The sequence below is a fragment of the Bos javanicus genome, chromosome 14, assembly GCF_032452875.1.
Source record: "Bos javanicus breed banteng chromosome 14, ARS-OSU_banteng_1.0, whole genome shotgun sequence".
Lineage (NCBI taxonomy): Eukaryota > Metazoa > Chordata > Mammalia > Artiodactyla > Bovidae > Bos > Bos javanicus.
In genome coordinates, this window is record NC_083881.1 from 7,100,614 (window position 1) to 7,124,552 (window position 23,939).

Here is a 23,939-nt window from a genome sequence, read left to right on the forward strand (position 1 = left end):
TCATCGCCAAACCCTGGCACCTTCAGTTGACTATCTGTTCTATTTCCCCGATACAGTGGCTTCACCACCGCTGCGGTTCATCCAAGGATTCTGTCCTGGAACAGGGAGACTGTATATAGTGTGGGAAGAGCTGATGGCAGCTGCAGCCTCGCCCCTCTGGGAGTACTGCTAGCGTCTCTGTGTGTCTTCGTCGTGTGATGGGGATGCCCACACCCTCCCACACACACTGACTCTGCGGGGTGATGGCAGTCGAGATGGATTCGTGCCTTGGGAAGGCCCCTGTCGGGAAGCCGCCTGCCTTTCGTGGATGGTCAGATTCGATGTAGACTGCAGGACTGAGGCATCAGCGTCCCCTGTGCTTGCTGACCCTTGGATGATCTCATTCTGGGTTCTCTGTTAGTGGTAGAAGCAATGCCTGCCATCCAAATAGACATCTACCTTTTATCTTCTGATGCCCAGTTCTTCTGATTGGTGTATAAATGGGGACGTCTCACCGACTACTTTCTCTCTTTCTCCCTCTTCTCATGGCCCTTCCCATGAGAGTCAGTTCTCACCTGCATGTTTTGATTGGTGAGGTCTGGCTCCTACCTAAAGAACTTTGTGGCAGAATTTATTTGATCCTGGGGCTCTGCCAACTTGAATTACATCAAGCGTCTAATTACACAGACAGGTAGCCTCTTCAAATATTTGCCCACTTCACATTCCTTGTGGAGTGCCTGCTGCTGAGCTGGGTGGTGACCTTCAGCATATAGATCCAGACGGTTCGCTCGGGGGCTTGGCTGTGGGTTACCCTCCCGGTCACCCCATGCCGGCTGCTGTCCTTGCTGAGCCTGCCTTAGTTCTCCCTCGGCCATTTCAATCTTTGTCTTTGTCTCAAATACAACTTTCCCTCAAGTGATTTCTACTTCTGGTATGATGTCTGAGGCTGATATGCACAAGTGCTTCCTTTCACGGCTCTTTTGCGACTTGCTAAGCCCTCCTGTTCCGTGGCAGTGACTGAAAATTCCATCTCTTTGTGAAATTTTAAAAGTAAAAGTAAGTTCCATTGTATATCCATGATCATATGGGAAATTGTCTGAAAAAAACAGAATAAAAGTTTTTCTCTACTCCATCCTGACACTCTTTTTCACGTAAGACGTTGTTAGCTGACCTGAAGGTGTCCGTCATTGAACCCTGCTTCTTTTACCCTTTTCCCTAAGACCCGATTTCCCCTTGTGCCTCAGAAGCTGCAGCTCGGTTGGTGCAGTTTGCAGAATCCCACTTTATTTGAGTGTTAATACTCTTGTGTTTGAGGCTTCCCTGATGGCTTAGTGGTAAAGAACCCCCCTGACGATGCAGGAGATGCGGGTATGATCCCTGGGTCGGAAAGATCCCCTGGAGAAGAAAACAGTGACCCACTCCTGTATTGCCTGGGAAATCCCACGGACAGAGGAGCGTGGTGAGCTATGGGCCGTGGGGTTGGGTCACAATGAGTCGACCATGACTTAGCAACTTAACAACAACCCAACTCTCGTGTTTATTACTGTTTGCTCGGGTGCCCGTTTCCTGATCCGTGTCCTTGGCCAGGGTAGCTGGGTTTTAGCTGCCTCCTCCCGTCCCTGCAGCGTCCCCTTGCTGGCTGAGATCTCTAGGTCTGCTGCAGGTTTGGGGCAAAGGCAGGGCTCTAGATGGGAGGAACCAGAGCTGCAATCCCCATCTGAAGGGGGTCTGTTCCAGCCTCAGGCTCAGCCCAGGGCAGTGCAGCTGCAGGCTGGTTCTTGCTCGTCACTCCCACATGGGCAGGAGCGCCCATCTTAGCCCAGGAGCTCCCCCTGCCTCCTGTCCATCTAGTAAATGCAGCTCTCCACTCCTGCTCCTGGGAGTCTGTCTTCCCTCCTCGGCCTCTCTCACCCCCACATCTGATCCATCAGCAAGTCCTTCCCTGCTGTGGGTACTCCCTTCATAAGGTACCTTGAATATTTCCTCTGTCCCCAGGCTGCTGCCCCCATCAAGCCCTGACTACGCAGAATGTGGTCCCAGGGCCAGCAGCATCAGCATCAGGGAGATTGTTAGAAATGCAGACTGTCTGGACCCCCTCAGACCTGCCGAATCAGACTCCACATTGCACCGTCGTCCCCTCCTTGGGCTGCTCGTGAGTGTCGTGGAGCCCAGGGAGCTCCGCCCTCAGCTGTCAGCTTCCCTTCCTGGTCACAGACCTGGCTCTTCACCAGGCTGAGTACTTTGTCTTCTGTGGCCCTAAATTCAAGTTTTCTGACAGAGTGATCTTTTCAAAATGTGAATCAGAGCCCAGCATCCCTGGGGGACCAGACTCCGGACGCCGAGCTGGGTGAGCTGGGGTGCCCGTGCTGGGGCAGCCTTGATTTCCAGTTGCTGTGGATGCCTTGCCCAGGGAGCCTCAAGCCCTGAAGACAGAGCCCCTCCCTGAATGAGCAGTGCACAGGGGGACTCCTGAGAAGCCCATTTTAGGGGTCATCCCAGGCCAGGTCACAGTGGGTGGAGAAGGACGCAGCCAGTAGTGCAGTAAGCAGCTGAAAGGGAGCCAGACTGGCTGCACTTGACCCTTAATAGTGTGTGGCCTGGGGCAAAGCCCTTCTCCTTTCGGAAATTCTGTTGTTTCATCTGTAAAGTGGGAAAATAATAGAACCTACCCTGTGGGGCTGATGTGTGGGTTATGTATAATTATGCAAATGAAGCAGCTGGCGGGGTGCCTGGCTCTGGTTGAGTCTAATCTTAGCTCCTGTCATAGGAGTGACATAGCTCCTTAACTCTAATCTGAGCTCCTATAAGTCAGCCATAACTCTTTTTGCTTCCGGAAGCTTCTGTGCAGCAGGCAGGTTCCGATGCAGCTGTCCAGGCCCCGTGCTCAGCAGTACGAGTCCCAGCATGGATGAAATGCCTCCTGCTATGTAGGAGAGTCTGTTGCCTGGTCCAGGTAGATGGTTGCATCGTGTTCACGGCTAGAGACAATGTGACCCTGTCTGTCCCACGTGCCGTGGTTGTGACATTCAGGGTCACCCCCCCTGGAGAGTGGAGAAGGGAATGGCAGGCCACTCCAGTGTTCTTGCCTGGAGAATCCCATGGATAGAGGAGCCTGGCAGGCTGCAGTCCATGGGGTTGCAAAGAGTCAGACACGATTGAGCGATGAACACTCACACATCCCTGGAAAGGCCCTGGAGGAGGCTGATACGGAAAATCTGGTGCCAAGCAGCATCATGGGACCTCCTGCCCAAAGTAGTAGGGAGTTGGGTGGGGGGCTCTGAGCCAGAAGGGGCGCCTGACTTCAGCACAGGGCAGGAGAGACCCCAGGTGGGCGATCTCCCTACTCAGAGAAGTACAGGAAGGAAAGGAGTTGTGGCCAGATGAGCAGGAGGCGGTGTCCACGTGGGGTTCCCACCCAGGGTCTGGGGCTGCTCATGTCAGCGCACGTGGTGGGCATCAACCTCGGAGTTGCACTGGCCTCAGAGTAAGACCCTCACAGTCCCTGACTCTTCTTAGACCTACTTTGTTACCAACGAACTACCTGGGTGAGTTTGAAGAGTGATTGAAGTGGTTTATGTTTTGTTGTCATTAACCGTCTTTAAACAGGATACTCTGACAAACCTAGACATCATATTAGACCAGTGGAGGCATCACTTGCCGGCAGAGATTCATCTTGTCAAAGCTATGGTTTCTCCTGAAGTCATGTACAGATATGAGAGTTGGACCATAAAGATTTAAGACCAAGTGCCAAACAGTTGATGGCTTTCTAATTGTGGTGCTAGAGGAGACATTTGAGAGTCCCTTGGATTGCAAGATGAAATCAGTTAATCCTAAAGGAAATCAACCCTTCATATTTATTGGAAGGACTGATGTTGAAGCGGAAGCTCCAATACTTTGGCTACCTGATGCCAAGAGCCAACTTACTGGAAAAGACCCTGATGCTGAGAAATATTGAAGACAGGAGGAGAAGGGGGCAACACAGGATGAGATGGTTGGATGGCATCACCCATACAATGGACATGAGTTTGAGCAAACTCCGGGAGATAGCGAAGGACAGGGAAGCCTGGTGTGCTGTAGTCCATGGGGTCTCAGAGTCAGACACAACTTAGCGACTGAACAACAACAAACAGAACTTGGATGTGCTCTGTCGCTGGGAGTTTAGTCTGTCTCCCTTGGGCAGGGGTGGCGGCTCTGAAGGTCCTGGGGGGAACAGGGTGTGCACTGCCAGCTCCATGTTCTTGTCCCCAGGGTCTCCTGGAGGCTGCCCATCACCTGTGTAAAAGGACACGGAGAAAAACTTCTAGAGGAAATAGATTGTTGGCTCTCACGGAGCAGAGTCTCCATCGCTGAGGCGAGAAGCCAGTGCCACCTCCCCGGCCCAGCACGGAGAGGGGCCCTGGGGATGGCAGAGGGAGGGGAGGAGTCCATCGGGCCCAGGTCTCCATGGAGCGCCCACCCATCAGGTCCGGGGACTGGTGAACATCAGGTGGGCAGAGGTCTTTTGTCCTGAGCCACACGCAGAGGGAAATGCCCCCCAAATGCAGTGGAGGGGGCTTCAGTGAGCACAGTACTGGAACCCCTGACTGACCCAAGAGTGGTCCACCTTTGGACGGGCTTCCAGGCAGGGGGAGGGAGGCTTCCAGGAGAAGCACATTCCCCCCGCCACTCCCCTCCACCAGGGGCCGGGTGCCTGCCAGCGATACAGAGCCCAGGCATGCGTGGCATTGAGTGGAAATTAACGTATGTGTGCTGACAGGTCGCCAAAGGGCAGGATCCTGCACAGCAAACTTGTCTAAATATCAGAAGATACTCAGAGGCGGTTAGAAGCCACTGCCTGCCCCCTCCTTCCCTGTCGCTGGGAAGATGCTCTGTTTGGGTTCCATTTAAAAACATCTCCTGCGGCAAACATTAGGCTCATTCACATCAGGCCTGCTGGAAGCTCCGTGCTGCATGCACATTGTCTGGAGGAGGGTGTGCTAATCAAGACCCGGGGGGTGGGGCGGAGGGGTGTGCGGGGAGAGGTGACAGTGGTGGGGACGCTGCCCCGGAGGGCCCGACCTGCCAGCAATCGTGAGCACTTCATGCTGCTTCACTCTCCCTGTGCTAGGCACTGGGTCCCCGCTATTTCTTAATTCTCGAGTGAGGCCATGCCACCCTTCCCGCTGTACCACTGTTCACAGCAGGATTCTGTTTTCCTGAGCCACCTGGTTTCCTGAGATCACACCAGTCTGCACTCAGATGCCTGAGAAACACAATGGGTCCTGGCCACGCACTCCCTTTTTGCTGCCCGGGCCTCTGCCTCTAACCCGGCTGCCTGCCCAGTCTGTCTGGCCAACGTGCAAGCCTTCCCACACTCATCCTGTGACGAGCTCGAGGTCTCTCTTCCCGTTTCCGGGCAAAGAGACCCACCCGTTCCCCTCAGGCCAGTCCCCACCTGGCCCTTGACCAAGGCCACTCTGTGCAGGGGGCTCCCCAGTGCCCTGGTGTCTCAGCGCCAGGGGGCCCAGTGTCGCCAGATGGAGCCCTCAGCGTCTCCGAGAGCAAGGATGCATTAGCGGGGACTGTTTTTATCAGGCGGTCAGTCTTTACAGCCCGGACTTTGCACTGTTACGGGGTGTGTGTTTTCAGAAAAGAAGAAAGTTTCTGCTGTCTCATTGCAGCCAAGAGCAAAATACGGTGGAGGGGAGGGACGTCTCATGAATGCAGGCATGCGTCACAGGCCTCCTCCCTTCCCGGGGTGATTCGTGCTCTTTTTTTAAAGGCTTTAAATTTTCTTTGATCTCTGGAATGGTTTCTCCCTGTCTGTGAATATCTTTTGCTATCTTTTGATATTTCAACAAATGTCTTGCACATAGTATTCACCTCCTCTTTTTTTTTTTTTTTTTGGTCCCCTAGATGTGTATATATTTTTAGAGTTGGGAATTTATGATGCTTTTTTATAAACCACATTTGTTCATACCTTTTCTTTCCTCTGTAAATTCAGGATCATATTTACCATTTCCCTTTGGTTCTGATTCAGGCAGCGCCACACCTAACCTAGGGTTGTTACAGTAAACATGCTTGCTTATTAACCTTGGAAAATGGGTCTGCAGTCTCCTATTGAGAATGCTGGAGGAAGCTCTTGCTTGGCTATAATTTAAGCAGTGAGTGAAACCCTAATTGCTGCAAAAAATAAGACAGCTTCCCTAGAGCTTCAACACACCCAGGGGAGCATTTCACCTAAAGGAACTGACCGCAAGGTTCTTTTTCATTGTTTTCTGGTTTGTAGTGTTTGGATTTTTGTCTGCAGCCCTCTAATTCTCACTGTACCCTAGAGTCTGAGAATTTCTGCAGTGCAAGGGACCTGAGAGGATGTTTGCATTCTTTCGATTCCTGGAAACCCTCCAGTGTTCAAGACCGGGGTCATCTCCTGCAGGAAACCACTGCTGACCACCACCTGCTCCCCACCCACCCAGCTCCACCCCACCCTAGGGGTCCAGGAGAAGTGTCCTCTCCAACCCCTCCACTGAACTGGCAACCATTTTGTGTCTAGAAAGTGGGGGACCCACGGTTCTGTCTCCAGCCTTTAGCAGAGTGTCTGACAATTAACTCTCAGCGAGAGTGTTTGAAATACAGGGGGCTGCGTGTATGACAGATAAGAGCCAGACACTTGTCCAATGGCTTATTCAGTAAACGGTTCCGTATTCAGAGGTGTCCAGACAGAGCTCACTGCTCTGTCTGTCTTGCAGAGCAGGTGCTAATGGAACTCGTCCCTGTTGCAGCCAAGGCCGCACCTTTGCTGCCCTGCAGCCCATTGCAGGCACCCGCCCTTCAGATCTGCTCCTGATTTTAAAACTTGTTTTCATCCCTCTTCTGGTTTCTCAGTCTCCCTGGGCCCGGGTAACCTTTGTCTGCCCACCCACTGGCCACCATCATCAGGCGATGCTCCGAGGGGCCTGAGTGCATGTGGGGATCCTGGCGAGCAGCGTTTTATGCTGCAAGGTCCCTTCAGAACCAGACCTCGTCTTCCTGAGGAAATCAGCCTCCACCCGGTAGCTGCATCCGCCTCCTGCAGGGTCCGCTGCATTCACTCTGCACGGTGACTCCCATTCCTGCTGCTTCAGGGGACACGTGGCCTTGGGACCTCTTTCATCTTCTTGGGGCACAGGCTGAGGGGGCATGTGGCCTTGGGACCTCTTCCGTTGTCATCTTCTCTTGGGGTGCAGGCCAAGTGCCTGATGGACTGCTCTGGAGAGGTCAGCTTTTCCACAGCTGTCCACGTGCCCGCCCTGTGCCCAGCACAGTGCTGATGACTGTCCTGTGCATCTGAGGGAGAATGTTTTCTCAGCCAAGATACCTTGTGGCGTTTGAAAGAAGCAATTCTGCATATTCCTTTTTCCTTTTTCTTTTTCCTCTCTTACTTTTTGCTTCATTTCCCCCAATTATTAAAGGACTATGTTATTTGAAAAAAAAAAATTAGGTAACAGAACAAAGACAAGAAGGGCCCTTGGTTGCAAAGCATGTAAACGACCGTGGAGAATGCAGATCCCCCTCGAATGCAGTCGTGGGGCCAGACGCTGACTGTTCATGAGGCCCTGGCCAGACCCTTCCTCATGCCAGGCCACATAGTAGGTGCTGGAATCAAGTCCAGCACGGCCCGGGTCCCTGCTTTCTCGAAGCTCCTGATGAAGAATAGATAGATGAGCAGGTGACGTGGTCTCCAGGGGCGACAGTGCACTGAAGGAACAAGGGCAGGAGATGCGGGGGTGTGTCTGAGGCCGCTGCTTCTGCTGGGGGTGGGAGTTGTCTGGGAAGCCCTGTTGGACACAGTGACACTGAGGCAGGAGCTTGAGTGAGAGAGGGGCTCCAAGCAGGGCAGTCACGTTTTGGGGAGGGCCCAGGCGGCTGGCAGGGTACTGGGCGCAGGGCAGCGGCTCCGGGCACACAGGCTCCGGCTGGGCAGGGACACCCGTGGGGACACACAGTACGGCACGTAGGGTTGCTTGCTGCCCTCTTTTCATTTATTTGCTCAAAAGCCCTTTTGTCACTTATGGCCGAGTTTGTATGGCAGGTGGGGGTGCTAAGCATCTGGGTCTTAGAGACGGGACCCCCTCCATATCTTTCAGAGGCAGGGCAGAGGTGTGGACTGGGGCGCAGGCCAACCCCATTCATTTCCCAGATGCCCCTTAGCTGATGTATCTCTGTGGGGAGGGTGGGGTCTTGGCGGAAAACTCCAGGAGAGAGGAGCCCTGCGGAGCGCTGGGCTCTGTTCGTGATCTGCTGTAGACAGCTCTAGTGGTGAAGACCCCGCCTGCCAGTGCAGGAGACATAAGAGACCCTGGTTCGATCCCTGGGTCAGGAAGATCCCCTGGAGGAGGGCATGGCAAGCCACTCCAGTATTCTTGCCTGGAGTGGACTACAGTCTATAGGGTTGCAAAGAGTCGGACACAACTGAAGCGACTTAGCATACCACACACACAGGGAAGAAAACTAGATTCTGGAACACTCAAGGTGGGCAGAGCTGCAGAACTCAGAGCCTGATTTAGTGAATAATTTGCACACTCCTGTGGGTTAAGGTTTTCCATTAAGCTCTCTGTGCTGCTAATAATTTAGCTGGAAGATGTGTTAGATACAGCACTTGGGGAAAATGGAGTACCTATCTCGGGGGATAATGACACCGTGAAGGCAGATTATTTCTACCGTGGAGAACAATTGTAAGCCTGTGCTAATAGATTAAACTGCTAGAGCGATCATTCTGAACAAAGAAAATGGTCGAGAGCTATACAGTCAGCCCTAAACTGATTAGGACGGGTAGAAAGTCATAATTTAACCCTACTGATCAATGACACATCATTTCTTTAGTCGCTGCCACACAGCACCAGCCAGGGAAGGTCCCCGGACTTGAGGTCACCTGGATTAACATCCAGATCTGAGCTACCTTCCAGCCCACTGACCTTACATGAGTCACTGGGCACTAGAGGTTTCCCTGAGATGCCCAGGCCACAAGACGCCGTGTGCAAGTGATGGGCCTGGGGTGAGGAGAGTGTCCACTGGGTGCCACGGGGGCAGAGAAGGAAGTCTGTGGTTGGCAGAAACATAAAACATAGAAGCAGAGTGTGAGTCCTGGCAGAGGTGGTGTGCCCGAGGCTGGGGGAGGGGCTCAGCACCCCCTCTGTGATGTAGCCCTCCATGCCCCCCAGTTCCCGTTTCCACAGCCTCACGCGAAGCTGGGCATTTGCACACTCAAGCTCATGAGAACGTGAACTCGGGCCAGTACCAGCCGGCGACCGAACCCTGGGTTACTCTTTGAATGCCCCTCCCGTGACACGTGTGCCGGCCAGGAGGGTCACCCTTCACAGGATTTCCATGGCTGCACATTCACTTTCGTCTCCATCACTCTTCCTGGTGAAGTAAGCCCAGAGGATTACATTTGGAAATTTCATTTTGCTCTCAGAATTGGCAGTGCGTGAACCGAACTGGTGATCCTATCTGGAAGGTGGGGACCCTGCCCAGTGAGTTTGGTGACTGGTGGGGCGGTGAGCACATACCTGCTCTTCGCTGCCTCCCCTCTGCCCGCCATGCCTTCTCCCACCATCTGCAGACACCACCGCCTTCCATGAAGTGGCCCCAGCCCTCATGGGACAGAGTTGAGGCCTCATCTTGGTCTCTGCCCTTCTTCCTGCCCCTGGGTCATCCTGGGCCGGCTCCCGGGACCCCGCCCTGCCATCCTGGGAACAGGCACTGCAGGCTCTGTTCATCCGAAGCCTGGGCCCGGAGGGACCTCCTTGTCTGCGCAGCGGGGTCAGCCCCAATCAGCATTCAGGTGTTAGAGTTGTTCAGAAGGACAGTGAAGTCCGCTGTTGGTGACTTCGTCCTTGTTCCGGGCTTCACCTCTGATGGCAGTCGCTGTATATGAATCATGCTGTCACACCAGGAGTGCGTCTCAAAGCTCATGTATTGGTGGATCTCGCCCATTTTATCATGATTGTTGGCATCTGTTTACCTGAACTCGATGGGCTTGATTTGCCCGCGTGAGGTCCTGGGACCCCAGCATAAATCCTGTGTGCCCCGCAACTCCTTACTTTGATGTGGAATTGACCGGCAGTTCAGAGAAAAGCATTTGTCCAGTATTCCCTCCTCCCTTTCCCACCCGTCTGTCAGGTTCCCTCTTTCAAAGTGAAGTAAATCAATATTTACTTCTAAAGTCTTGGTTCACAGTACATTTTCCCATTTCATGAAATTGAAACAAACAGTAAAAGAAGAGGGGATGAAAGGCCTCTATCTACTGTAGAAAGACAGCTCAGGCCAAATGTGCTAATACTTCCCACTCAGGGTATCTCTCTAGCTTCTGGAAAGTTCTGTGCAAGTTGGAGGTTCCTTCCAATCAGTAACTGTGTGACGCCCACCCCAGACGGGCCTCCTCCATTTTTGTCTCTGAATTAAACCTGACCACGCTCCCCCCAACACAGCCCTTCCTGCTAGCAGGGAATGGCTCAGGCCCAGGGCCGAGGGAGGCCCCTGGAAGCCTGAACGTGGGTCCCAGAGATGGTGTGGGTCGTGTTTACAGGGGGTGGGCAGGGAGGAAAGTGTAAGCCAGGCTTCAGCCAGTGGGGAGTCCGAAAGTATTTCATGAGTGGAAGCTCTCAGAGGCCACCTGAGCAAGCCCACTGCTCCGGATCTCTCCTGGGGGTCCTGGGAGTCCTTGCTCCTTCTGTCCCCGCTCTGCCTGAAGCCCACCCCCATGCCTCCCCTGGAGGCTGGCCTGGCACTCTGTCAGAGCACCGCCCTGTCCTGTGTCTTCCCCCCTACACTGGCTTTCCCCCATGTGCTCCCCGAGCATCCATCACTCACTGGCACCCAGCGGAGCACCCTTCCACAGACACTGGCTGCTTGCCCTGGGCCCACACCTGCCCCGCCCGCCTGTATCTGGGGAGAGCTGTGCCATGGTAGTGACAGCCTGGCCCTCAGAGAGCTCAGTCCACTGGGACTCTGATGAAACGAGGACGGTCTTGTTGAATGAATGAATGAGTGAGTAACTGACATGCCTCAGTACCGTAGGGAAACATTGTTAGTACCTGAATGAGGGCCTGGAAGGCATGGCAATATTAAGCACCCGCTCTGCTTACAAAAGCGTCTTCAGTTCTCCGAGCCGTTCTCTGAAGTGGGCATTCTAATCTCTGTTTCACAGATGAGACAGCGAGGGTCATGGGGGAAAGTGGCCTTTCCAGGCTCACAGCCCACAGCGAGGGAGGTGCTGTGTACGCCCCACCAAGTGCAGGACAGAGAGGCTCTTCCTGCCTCGCCTTCACAGCCCCAGGGCAAGGCCAGCCACCCTGACGTCTGCTCTGTGTCCGAGGCGGTCATTCCCCAGCTCGCCAAGTCCGGGCCCGTCACTTTCCTCCTCGGCTGGTTTTCTGTCAGTCACTTTTGCAACTCTTAGGGTCTCAACACTTTCTAATTTTTGCCTATGTTATCTGTATTATTTCTCTTCTCAAGATCAATAGCAGTTGTAAAACAGACCAGAACAGAGTCAGGGCATTAGCACCAGCTGGAGTTTGGCCTTGTCTGGAATCGGCCTGCTCCGTAGCCAGTCGATGGGATTCCTCTGGTCCCGGCTGGACTGGAATTGGGGCCCGCCTTGTGACCTCTCTCTCTCCCTCCCGCAGGTCACAGACGAGGAGCCCAGCTCCAACCACACGGTCATGATCCAGGAGACCCTCCAGCAGGCCTCCGTCGAGCTGGCCGAGCAGCATCACCTGGTGGTGTCGTCCGACGACGTGGAGGGCATCGAGACGGTCACCGTCTACACTCAGGGCGGGGAGGCCTCGGAGTTCATCGTCTACGTGCAGGAGGCCGTGCAGCCAGTGGAGGAGCAGGCCTCGGGGCCGCCCGCCCCCGAGCTCTAGGGACTCGGGGTGTGCCACAGAGCCATGAGGCAGGGCTGCACCCGGGAAGGCCCCAGACCGGTGCTCCGCATGCGCTCGTGTCTGCCCTCCCGGCTCCAGTGGCCACGCGGGGCCCTCCTGGTCCTCCTCTGGGTGGGTAAGGCCATCGGTTGGCATCACCAGCAATACGGGAGCCCTCTCCCCTCCCCGCAGCACAGACACACACACACCCTCCCCCACTTCACCCACTTCCAGGAGGACTTTCGCATCAACTTCCCCAAACAGGGCCCTCCCTGGGCAGCCCCTTTGCGTCAAGATTCAAACAGAGACCACCCCTCCCCACCCCAGTCCTCATCAGCACCTTCTCTGAATCATGGCCCCAACGCCTGTCCCCCGACCCCGTGTAGGTTCCCCGTCTTTATCTGGGACTGCCCTGCAGCCCGGTGACCGAAAGACAGCCGCCAGAGGAGGTGACCTTAGCGTTTCTGAATCACTTAGCAGAGAAAAGAGGGGAGGGATGGGCCTGCAGAGTCCCGCCCTCCTGGAGCCTCCGAAGCACTTACTATCATGTGACGTGAGCGTGATTTGATGACCCAGTCCCATCCCAGGTGGAGGGGTCTCAGCTTCCTCTCTTAGAATTCTTTTGCTTTTCCAATAAATGCACTTTTTCCTATTTGCCACCTGCTCTAAGGAGGTGGGGTGGATAGAATCAAAGCATTCCTCTACCAGAGTCCTTCTCCTCCTTTAGGTTGGCGGATTTATGTCCGCCCCCCACCACCTCCCACCCCCTGTGAGACCCCAGGCCCCAGAACTCAATGGTGACGTCGTTCTCCCTCTAAAGCGTGCGCCTTGTTTCGGGGTCACTCTGAGAGGCCAGTAGTCTTCCCTTCCACTTCCTGGCACGTCACTTTGGTTTGCTGCAGCCTAGAGGAGGCAGCAGCCGCTCCCCGCTTCAAGAGGGGCAGTAAACCCACCGTTAGGCCTTCCCGACGCTCCTAAGTCTGACCTTTTCATCCAGGGGCTCTTGGTAAAGCCCACACCTTTTGCGCCTCTGCTGTGTGACAGCTTTGTGGGGGTGTCAAGGCAAGTACCGCCACCCCCCATCCAGCCCTGGGGTCTCCTGATGGCGTCACTCACTGTCCAGCTCACTGAGGTCAAGATTTTTTTTTTTTTTTTAATCAAATGAAGTTTTATTTAATTTATAGTGATTCTAACCAATTATTTGAATAAACCATCCTTTTGAGGTGTAAATTGCCAAACTGTTCTTCATGGCTTTAGACTTTCACATTTCTAAACAATGAAATAATGGAAATAATGACATAGGAGGACTCACAAAACTGTTCACACGAAACAAAGTCCTTGACGCTATTTGGGTACTAAAAACAGCCAAAGGTTTCCGTTCAGTAACAAAGAAAAAAGCTTGAGAATCGTTTTTAATCCTACAACGGCTGGTTCTCTTTTGTGGCCAAGGAGGACATTATTGACCCATTTTCAGTGAAGAATGGGCCCTCCCTGGGGGATCAGTGGTAAAGAATCCACCTACAAATGCAGAAGATGAAGGTTTGATCCCTGGATCGGGAAGATCCCTGGAAGAAGGAAATGGCAACCACTCCAGTATTCTTGCCTGGAAAATCCCGCAGTCCGTGGGGTCGAGAGTTGGACAGGACTTAGCGGCTAAACACCACCACCACTAAAGAATGAGCTTTGAGTCATTCTCTAGTAAGGATGGTGAGCTTTTACCAATCTTGGTAGAAGTGAATGGTACAACCAAATGATGGATTTTTTTCCCCTCAATATTTAGAAGCCTGTGTGTGTGTTTGTTTCTTGCTGTATGATTGACCTACAACACTATGTTAATTCTAGGTACATGGCATAGTCATTGGATGTTTTTATACATTACAAAATGATCACCACAGTTAGTCTAGTATGCTAGACGCGTCATACACGTGACAATAAGACTCAGAGGCAGTGATATTCACCGAGAGAATACATGAGGTGCTTGGCACAGTGTCGAGCAGAGAAATGCCCGGGAAGGAGGCTGTGACCTCCCAGTGTGGCCGTGGATGCACAGCGGCATTAGTTGCTCTGAGTTTTGAGGGTTTTTTAAAATTTCCTGTTATCTTAGATTGTTGACCCCAAGGAATTCTCCAGGCCAGAATACTGGAGTGGGTAGCCTTTCCCTTCTCCAGGGGATCTTCTCAACCCAGGGATCGAAGCCAGGTCTCTTGCATTGCAGGCAGATTCTTTTCCAGCTGAGCCACCAGAGAAGCCTGAGTTTTGAGTTGTCTGAGGAGATGGTGACTTATTTTATAACTATATCTACAGGGCCAATTTAGCAAATTAGTTTTTCTTGTAGTAAGTATTTAAAATACATTATCTGTTGTCACTGATGATGTTCCCTGTATCCTTTGGTTCCATCCTTCAAGGCTGAAAAGACTGTTTGATTCCAACTCCATCACCCCGCCTCACCCCTTTTAAAATTTCAAAATGAACTGTCCATCTCACCCGTAGATGAAGTCCAGGTCCATGCCCATCTCCCCCCAGTGGCAACAGTTTTAGGTCGTAGCAGAAGGTCTTTGGGAATCAATTAAGTGGAGTATTACTTTGGAAGAGGAAAAATAACAAAAAACAAAAGCAGAAACGTGTTCTGAAGGGAGGACTTAATTTACCATACATCACAAAATTTTCTAAGTAAATTATTTTCCAGTCAACTTGGCCCTTCTCTTAGCCGTGACGGGGACATGTTTGCGTTTGATTTTAAAAATTCTAATCTATCACTACTGTCACTATTCCTGCTGCAATTTAAGGCTTTGGTGGTTTGTGGTGGATAACAGTTGTTACACTTCCTGCAGGCTAAGAAGGCAGTGACGGCTCGGTGTACTAAACTGTCACGAAACAGACGAAGGAAGGCAGGTCAGTGTCGACAGAAGGCAAGTCAGGTTGGAGTCATCTGCGGCGTTTTCGCACCGCCCCTGTCCTCGGTCCTTCCACGTTGCGCCTCTTTTAGGGCCACCCATCCCAGAACCAGGCCAGTGGGTGATGGGAGCCGCCCCGCCCTCGGGGGGCCCTCGGGTGACAGTCCAGGAGAAACTGACGAGGGAACCAGCAGTGGCAGAACCGCCTGTGGTGAGTTCTTAGGTCATATACATCCCTCCCAGCTACCTGAAGGAAATGAGCCTCGAAAGAAGCTTCTGGAGGGCGGGATGCTCACTGTGCCTCCTTGGTCACAACAGATTGACTGTAATCATCAGTAGATTCGGCCCAGGATGCGGGGTCTCTGCAAACCTATCACCTGGCAGCCTGTGAAGTGTGGATACACCTTTAAACCTTGGCTATGTCTGAGGTCAGACTCCTGGGTTGAAGCTGGGGGTTCACCACTTACAAGCTGGTCCATCACACATTCTCTCTGAGCCTCAGTTTTTCCATCTCTAAAATGGAGATCACAGGAGCACCTTCCTCACTAAGTCATTGTGAGGCTTAGAAAAGGTGATGCCTGTTCTTCTCCTAATGCAGCACAAGCTTCCGAGCTGGGTTAATTATTACCATCCCCACAATTATTGGAGCTTCCCTTGTGGCTCAGCTGGTAAAGAATCCGCCTACAATGTGGGAGACCTGGGTTTGATCCCTGGGTTGGGAAGATCCCCCGGAGAAGGGAAAGGCTACCCACTCCAATATTCTGGCCTTGAGAATTCCATGGACCATACAGTCCATGGGGTCACAAAGAGCTGGACACGACTGAACAGCTTTCACTTTCCACGATTATTGTCATCGTCTTCTCTCATAACCGTGTTGAATGTGTGAATGAATGATTGAGTGGCTGGAGGGTAGGTTACCACCAGAGGAACCCCAGAGCCTGGGAGAGGCCACAGCTGACTCCCTGGTTTATGATAATCAGAAAGGACAGAGCAGGGCTTCCCTGGTGGCTCAGTGCTAAAAGAATCAGCCTGCCAATGCAGGAGATACAGGCTTGATTCCTGGGTCAGAAAAATCCCTGGAGAAGGAAATGGCAATCCATTCCAGTACTCTTGCCTGGAAAACCCCATGGGCAAAGAAGCCTGGTGGGCTACAGTCCATGGGGTCATAAAGAGACATGACTGAGCACGCACACACGCATACACACACACACACACACACACACACACACACACACACACGAGCTTCATGGGTACTAAGCTAAGAGCCTTGATCCAATTTAGCCGCCTTGGTTTTCAGAATAAAATACACAAGACACTGAAGTCAGGTCTGGCCAGCATCACACAGTCAGGCGTCTGCATACCCAAAGTTTAGTGGAGCAGGAGGTCAGAAGATGCTCAACAAATACTTCTTGACTGTTACTTTTCTCCCCAGTAATCGTATGAGGGGAAAGAGGCCAGGAGGACGTTGCCCTGGCTGCTGGTGGCCCGTGGGGATTTGAACGCAGGCACGACCAGCTCCAAAGCCCTTTGTATCCAGCCCTCCTCCACCCTCGTGTAGTCTGCGTGCATGTCACTTGGGCCAAAGCCTGTGGAATCTCTTTGTAACCTGCAAGCTCCAGTCAGAGGGGAGTGAAAACTGAGCCAGAGCAGGTTTTTAACTCAGAGAGGTGGGGCTGTGGGATCAACACCAGCAGGGGGAGCCAGGAGCTTCCTGGATGACAAGCCCCTGAGCCAGGCTGGGTGCCCGGCAGGTACACAGTGGGTTCAGAGGATCAGGACAGCCCCCAGAGAGCAGAAGGGGGTCATGACTTTCTCTGCTGCTGTCTCCAGTTCACCTGGAAGCCTGGGGCAGAGGGAAGAAAAAGACTTGGGACTTGCGGGAACCTGTGTCTGTGCGTGGGCTCTGCTAGCTGGGTGCCATGGGACACAACCCTTTCTATTTCTGAGCCCCAGTATCTTCATCTGAAAAGCGGGATACTGAAGTTGTGTTGGTCACTCTTCTGTGGCTGGACGTGAGGTTTGGTACCTGCTTAGCGGGGCTTCTCACAGAGAAGGTGATGGCACCCCACTCCAGTACTCTTGCCTGGAAAATCCCATGGACAGAGGAGCCTGGTAGGCTGCAGTCCATGGGGTCGCTAAGAGTCAGACACGACTGAGCGACTTCACTTTCACTTTTCACTTTCATGCATTGGAGAAGGAAATGGCAACCCACTCCAGTGTTCTTGCCTGGAGAATCCCAGGGACGGGGAGCCTGGTGGGCTGCCGTCTATGGGGTCGCACAGAGTCGGACATGACTGAAGCGACTTAACAGCAGCAGCAGCAGTAACGGGGCTTCCCAGGTGGTGCTAGTGGTGAAGAGCCATCTGCCAATGCAGGAGATGTAAGAACTCCGGCCTGGATTCAGTGCCTGGGTCAGGAAGATCCTCTGGAGGAGGACACGGCAACCCACTCCATTATCCTTGCCTGGAGAGTCCCATGGACAGAGGAGCCTGGAGGGCTACAGTCCGTGGGGTCACAAAGAGTCGGACATGACTGAAGCAACTTGGCAAGCATGCCCTCACCTGCTCAGTGCCTCACCCAACTCGGAGCGGGTACTGCATCATTCCAGCCTCCGCATCACCTTAGCCCAGCCCGACAGGATGCATGGAGCTCTGCGTAGGGAGCCAGGAGCCCTGGGCCTTTCTCCATCTCTGAGCGGCCTCGGAGGTCTCTTCCACTGTCTGAGCATCCATTCCCTACCACCGGGCACAGGGTTGGGGCTGGAGGACCGCTGAGGACATCGCCCCATGTGGAGGAGCTGGTGCCAGGGGGATGTGGAGCAAGGCTCTGTCCTTGGCGCACAGCTCCGTGGTCTCTGGGGTCCCTCAGCCCCCCTGAGGTTCTGTGAGCTCCTCTGCATGGGGATGTTCTCACCCACCCGTGGGGTCAGCGAGAGAGTTCCCTGTGGCAGCGTTCTAAAAGCCGGCCTCTGGTTTCCTTGGCATGCAGCCTGCACCCCATGTACTGTAGCTATTATTACTCTGATTTCTCAGGGAAGGTATTTTGATTCCTCCAGCCCTTGGAGGCTTCTTGATGAGATCACAGACTCTCACCTGGGGTTTAATATTTTAGGCCTTGTGGGCCACCTAGTCTCTGTGGCAAACTGTTCACCTCTGCCCATGACATCCGAAAGCAGCCGTAGATGGTATGGTAACTGTGTAGAAATGTGTGTGTTTCAATAAAGCTTTATTGGCAAAAATAGGTGGCGGGGCCAGATGGGGCCCACAGGCTTCTGTTAACTGACCCCTGTCCTAGGTGCCTGGGTCTATGGGGCCAGATTCTTAGGAACTGCAAAGGCATTTGTCTCAGTGTTGATTTCCAGCAACCAAACACTTTTGCACTTGAATTTAACTTTGATGGGCACCATGCCATTTTAAAGAGGAATAAACTGGAGTCGCTGGTTGAAGATTCCAGCCCTTCATGGAGTGGACGGAGAGGAGATGGAGGGGATGGGTTTGTCATGATCTGAGTCTGCCACTCGTTCGTGTGACCCTGAGGATACCCCTCTTCTCCCTGGGCCTCGATTTCCTGCTCTGTTATTGGGTAGGGGGTGGGGGTGGAATGGGGAATGGGATGGGGGTGGGAGACGGGGTGTGGAGTTGGGGGGCATCTGAGTCATTGTGTTGGCTGCTTTCTGTTCTGATAGTGAAGCAACTCTAGAGGCTCCTGATTCTTTTACTGCTGCTCCGAGGAAAATGAGACATTCTTGTAAGAGGGAAGATCCTTTAATTAAATTGCTGGGAAATTAGAAGGATTGAGTGATTGAGAACAGAGGGTGATGCTGAGGTCAAGGCGCTCTCTGCGGATTAATTAAGACGCTGCTCTGCTCCCCGCTGTCCAAGACAGCAGACCCTGGAGCCTGGACCCCGAGGAACACTGAGCAGACCCTTCACTGGGGGGACTCTTGCTCTGCCCAGAGGCCACTCCCCCTTGGCACCCCCTTCCCTCCTCCCACTCCCTGCTGCCTTCCTGCTACTAACAGGGATGGGCCCAGGGTGAGCCCATCTTAATTAAGTTGGATGATCTTCCTTGGGCTTACAAAATCAATGAATGCTTTTTGCCTCAGCCAGGGTTTTAGGTTCAGTTTGATCTGGCCATGCCTCCCAGAGAAGCTGGGAAAATGTCCTCCCTAAATACAGGCTCTCTGTTGTTAATCCCGTGCTACATTGATCTGACCCGGTCCCCCAACTTCTAACTGATCCACCCCACCCCCAGCCCGTATCAGACAGGGATGTGAATTTTGACCCGGACTTCAGATTCCCGTTGAACCAGAAGTGTGTTCTTTGTTGGGCTTCCCTGGTGGCTTAGCAGTAAAGAATTCACCTGCCAGTGCAGGAGACGTGGGTTCAATCCCTGGTCCGGGAAGATCCCCTGGAGGAGAAAATGACAACCCACTCCAGTATGTTGCCTCTAGAATCCCAAAGACAGAGAAGCCTGGTAGGCTACAGTCCACGGAGTCACAAAGAGTCGGTAACAACAAGCGTTGTTTGTGGCCCAGCGTTGTCCCCACCCTCTGAGGCCTTTCTCATCCTGCTGGCTTTTCCTGCCTCTGGTCTCCTGATAGCACCTGGCCCGTGTCACTGCCAGCACCCCATCAGGTCAGCACGGAGAACCTGCGTCTTTTCCTCCCTTGGACGTGCACTTGGCCTCTGCAGCCAAGACACACCGTCAGCTTCCCTGGGTGTGGAGGGAAATAGTCTGCTTAGTGCTTCCCCATGGAGTCGCACACGTGCACTCCAACTTTGTGTGTTTGTTACTTTTGTGCAAGCCCTGGAGACCCACGTTTGCACCACCACACCACACACCCACCTCATATCACATACATCACACAGATACACACACACACACACACACACACACACATACACACCCTATCTCCGAAGCCCCCACCCACACGACACAGCAAGGGAAGCCCTGCTTCTTCCCCAAGGAACATCTCCTCACATCCGCTGACTTGTTAATTGACTCTGGCCTCAGGCCTGTTTGACATCTTCCCCTGTGCCTAGGCACCAAATGAAGATAGATTCCAGGAAGCTTTGAAAATGTCTGTGGTGCAGAAGCCTCGGATTCACAGGCTTTGAAGATTAGAATGAGCTTTAATTCTCCTGTCCCTACCCTGGCTCTTGAATTATTTTAAAAATATTTCTCTGAAAATGCTCTGCACCCTGTGATTTTAAAGCAGGTCAAGGCCCTCATGAGAGCTGTCACTCACTCAGCTTGGAGTGCTCACCGGAGAACCACCCACAGTTCCCTGGCCCCACCTCACTGGTCCTGATAACAGCCCTAACACAGTGGCCGAGGTGTTCTTATGACCCCATTTTAAAGAAGAGAAAGAAGAGGCTGAGGATTGGCCCCAGATTAGAGGAGTCTGTGGGGCCAAGGATATGAATCCAGGCCTCCCGGTCCCAGACTCCATGTTCGTAAACCTCGTGCAATAATGCCTCCTATAAATGGCAGGGAATTTGGAAAAGTACAGAAAAGGACAGAGAAGAAAATACAAATTCTAGAGAACAAAACTGTTTATCTTTTATGGATTTATTTTCAATGTATCTATGTAAGCATAAACATATATTTTGTTTTATAAAAAAGTTTATAGAATCTATATTATTCCCATAAAATCACTGCTTTTCAAAGACTTAAAACCAAGGGAGGACTCGGGGAAGGAACGGCAGAAGGTGCCTTGTGACTCAGTGAAAGAGTTGAGCCAGGAGAGGCTCACAGCCTTGTCCCAGGACCAAGGGAGAGGAAGCCATAATTCTCTTAAGGGAGAAGAGAAGTGGCCCAGAGTTGTGGGGCCCAGGTGTGAGCCTCGCTCGCTGCCTGCCAGCTCTTGGGGCCAAGACCCTGCAGGGTTAACCCCACCCATGCTAGTTCACACACCCGTCTGTGAACTGGGGACTCAGCAGAGGCCAGTCATGAAGAATGGCCTAGGGTCCTCAGGGAAGGGCCTGGCCAAGCCATGTGCACAGTAGGCCCTTAGCACAGGAAGGCCCATTTGGTCATCTTGTCCACCTAGCCCTGGGGACAAGCAGAAGCAGCAACACCCAGGGCAGAGCTCGTCTGGTGCCCGGGGCCTCCCGGGAGTGAGCTGTGGGCAGCAGACCGCACCTCCTCCAGGTGTAGTGGACGGCATAGGTTCTGTCGGGAGGAGAGGCGTCTATTTGCCCCACATCCAGCCCATCAGCCCACTCATTACTCTCCCTGTAGAAGTGTTACTGAGTCAAGCTCGCTCTGGTTTAGAGAATGAACTTACGGTTGCAGAGGTGGCAGGAGCGGGGTGTGGGGAGTGGGTGGGAAGAGGGAAGGGATAGTTAGGGAGTTTGGGATGGACACGTATGGACATGTACCCACTGCTCTATTTGAAATGGATAACCAACAAGAACCTACTGTGCAGCACAAGGAACTCTGCTCAATGTTCTGTGGCTGCCTAGATGGGAGGGAAGTTTAGGGGAGAGTGGATACACGAATGTATGGCTGAGTCCCTTTGCTACTTACCTGAAATTGTCACAACATTGTTAATTGGCTATATCCCAGTACAAAATACAAAATAATAAAAAAAAAAAAGATTGTTCTGCTCACCAAACGACGACCAGTAGGTTGGAGTGCATGTGTGAGACTCCATGGGGAACACACTCAGTAGACAAGTAGAAAGACAAGTGTATCGGGCAAGGAAAGCCAACAGGTGGTCAAGATGGTAGATTACGGTCTCTGAATAACAATCTTATTGGGGTCTGTATGCCAGTTTCTTTTACAGAACAGAGAGGGGAGGAAGTAAAGTAAAAAGGCCATTGATCTTGCAAATATCTCCTGGAATGGCCTTGGGGAGGGGATGTGTTAACTTTCAGGTGGAGGGGCAGGGCTCCCCGTGGCAGGCTCTTACGAATAGACAGTGTCCTTTTAGTGAACAAAGCAACAGAACAACTGGAAGCAAAGGTTAAAGGAACAGGTTTTTCCCTGTAAGAGTAGCACCCAGAGGCTGTCCCCAGGCACCATTCCCAGCTACCTCCTGGGTCTCAGCGCCACCTGGCCTGGTCCTGCTCCCCACTGGCTCACCTCCTTTTCCTGCTGTTGCTCTTCACGGTCGTTTTCAGCCCAGCTGCCAGAGGGGCCTGTGAAGATACGATTAGGGTGCACAATTCCTTCTGGTCTACCACGGCCCCTCCATCCGTGGGGCCGAGTCCCTGCTCAGGCCATGACCTCCCGGCACCTCCTCCTCCTTCCAGCCTCCCAGCTCCCTGCTGCCCCTCCTGTGACCCCACCAGGCTTGTTTGCCTGACGTTCAGTAAACCAAACACAGAGACACCAGGGTCTGCAACAGAGAAAAGGTGTGTTCTTGAGGCGGCCAAGCCAGGAGATTCAAGAACAAATCTCAAACCTGTTTCCCTGAAGGTGAGGGGCTGGGATATTTAGGGATAATGAAGAAGGGTGGTCTGAGGCTTGGGGAGCTTGGGGGAGGGAGACTGGAGGTGAGGAAATGTCTTCATTCTGCGCCAGTGCAGCTAAGCTACGTCCTTCTTGGTGGGACACGTGGTCAGAAAATGGCAGTGTGAGCATTGCTTTCTTTTAGCCATTTTTAAAAATGTGTGTTGGTTTCAGGGGAAGAATTGAAGACTCTTGTATAAGAGATAGCATCCATAAAGGGAGTGAAGGGGTCTTGTGATGCATTTGTCACCCTCCCCCAACTCAGTGCTAACATCTGTACCTGCATCTCTGTCGGCATCCACATCTCTATGTTGTGATTATTGCCCCTCTCCTCCCCTCACACTAGAACCCAAGCTCCAGGGGCTGCACTTTGCTCTCTGCTTCACCTCCCCAGTGCCTGGTGCACAGTGCCTGGCATATTGTAAGGGTTCCATAGTTATTGAATAAAAACATGAATACCCTCAGGAGGTAAATGGGGAAAGAAAAGCAGCACCAAGAAATGATGGTGTGAAGTGTGGGGTCCGGTGAGTGGTGCTCGTCGTCTCTGGGTCTCCAGATTCCCAGGGCGTCTGCAGTGACCCTGCTTTATGGTCTTGGTTTGATTTATTGTGGGCTGCATTGACCTGTAAGCCCCCCTGACATGGGGTGAGATGAGAGGGGCTGCGGCTGCACCAGCTGGGGGTGGGCGGCTGAGTCACAGCTGCCCTCCCCACCGTGGGGACTGCGTGGTCACCACCATGAGAACATGTGGGGCCACTTTGAGGAGTAGAGTGGAGAAGGGACGGGAGGCGTCCTGAAGCTCTTCTCAGGCAAGAATGGAAACGGCTGTCTGGGGATGTGCCAGGACAAACTGCACCAAAAATTAGGGTTGGGGGGGCAGGAGGAGGGAAATAACACAGACTTCATCACCCCCTTTGACACCTGCCCAGTGGCCTGAAGACATTGCAAAAGCTGGTCCCAGGGCTGGATGTCCAGGCCCACATGGGGTCATCTGCTGCTCTGGGGCAGAGGCCAGTGGGAGTTAAGCTGCCACCCGGGGACCTGTCCAGCTGGCCTGCATCCTCCGAGGGGCAGGGGTGAGGCTGAGGACATGGGGAGGAGGATAAATCACCACATTGTAGCCCGTGTGATTTGGGGTGGTTGGAAGGAAACGCTTGACGCAGGATGTCAGCATTTGTCATGGACGTGTCAGGCACGGCATGATACAGCAGGCCGGCGCTTCTGGTCCCAGGCAGAGAGAGGGACGGCGGTCCCCCAAAGGGGTCGGTGGCAGGGAGCAGGTGCTGACGGCTGGGGGAGGGCGCTGATGACAGCGCCGACTCTCGTCATCTTGCTGCGGCATGAATTATTAATGGTCGGCTATAACACACACAGAGCTGAGAATCAATTTGCCACCATTCAGCTCCTGGACTGTTCTGTGCTCTGATGATGAAAGTGCCTTTTGATCAGGAGACAGGAGTGGCCCCGAGATGCCTGCCCTTGCACATCAACATTTGCCAAAGACGACCTGAGCCCAGCCTGCGTGGGCTCTTCTCCTTCCTTGGTGCTCTCCTGTCAGTAGTTGGCCCTCTCCCCACCTTCTTTGATTTTCCTCTTTTTTTTTTTTTCCCAGCCGTTCTCTCTGCCTAACAGAAGGGCTTTGCCCCCTCCCCACGTGACCTTGGCTGCCTTGGGGCTGACTCCTTCCAAAGCCTGAGTCCCAGCACCTGTACCCACTGTT

The 23,939-nt window shown here is 53.1% G+C and overlaps 1 protein-coding gene across 3 annotated transcripts in view; it reads left to right on the forward strand.

Moving 5' to 3' along the window:
* Positions 1-13,094, forward strand: part of ZFAT (zinc finger and AT-hook domain containing) — a 156,909-nt gene extending 143,815 nt beyond the window's left edge. For 2 of the 3 annotated variants that reach the window (XM_061438536.1, XM_061438538.1), the window contains one exon: positions 11,625-13,094. In XM_061438536.1, the coding sequence (XP_061294520.1) occupies positions 11,625-11,864 (240 nt within the window). In that variant the 3' untranslated portion in view covers positions 11,865-13,094. Of the gene's footprint in view, positions 1-56; positions 4,966-11,624 lie in introns of those variants that run through there. The other variant, XM_061438537.1, reaches the window with a different exon arrangement.
* The last annotated feature ends 10,845 nt before the right edge of the window (positions 13,095-23,939 follow it).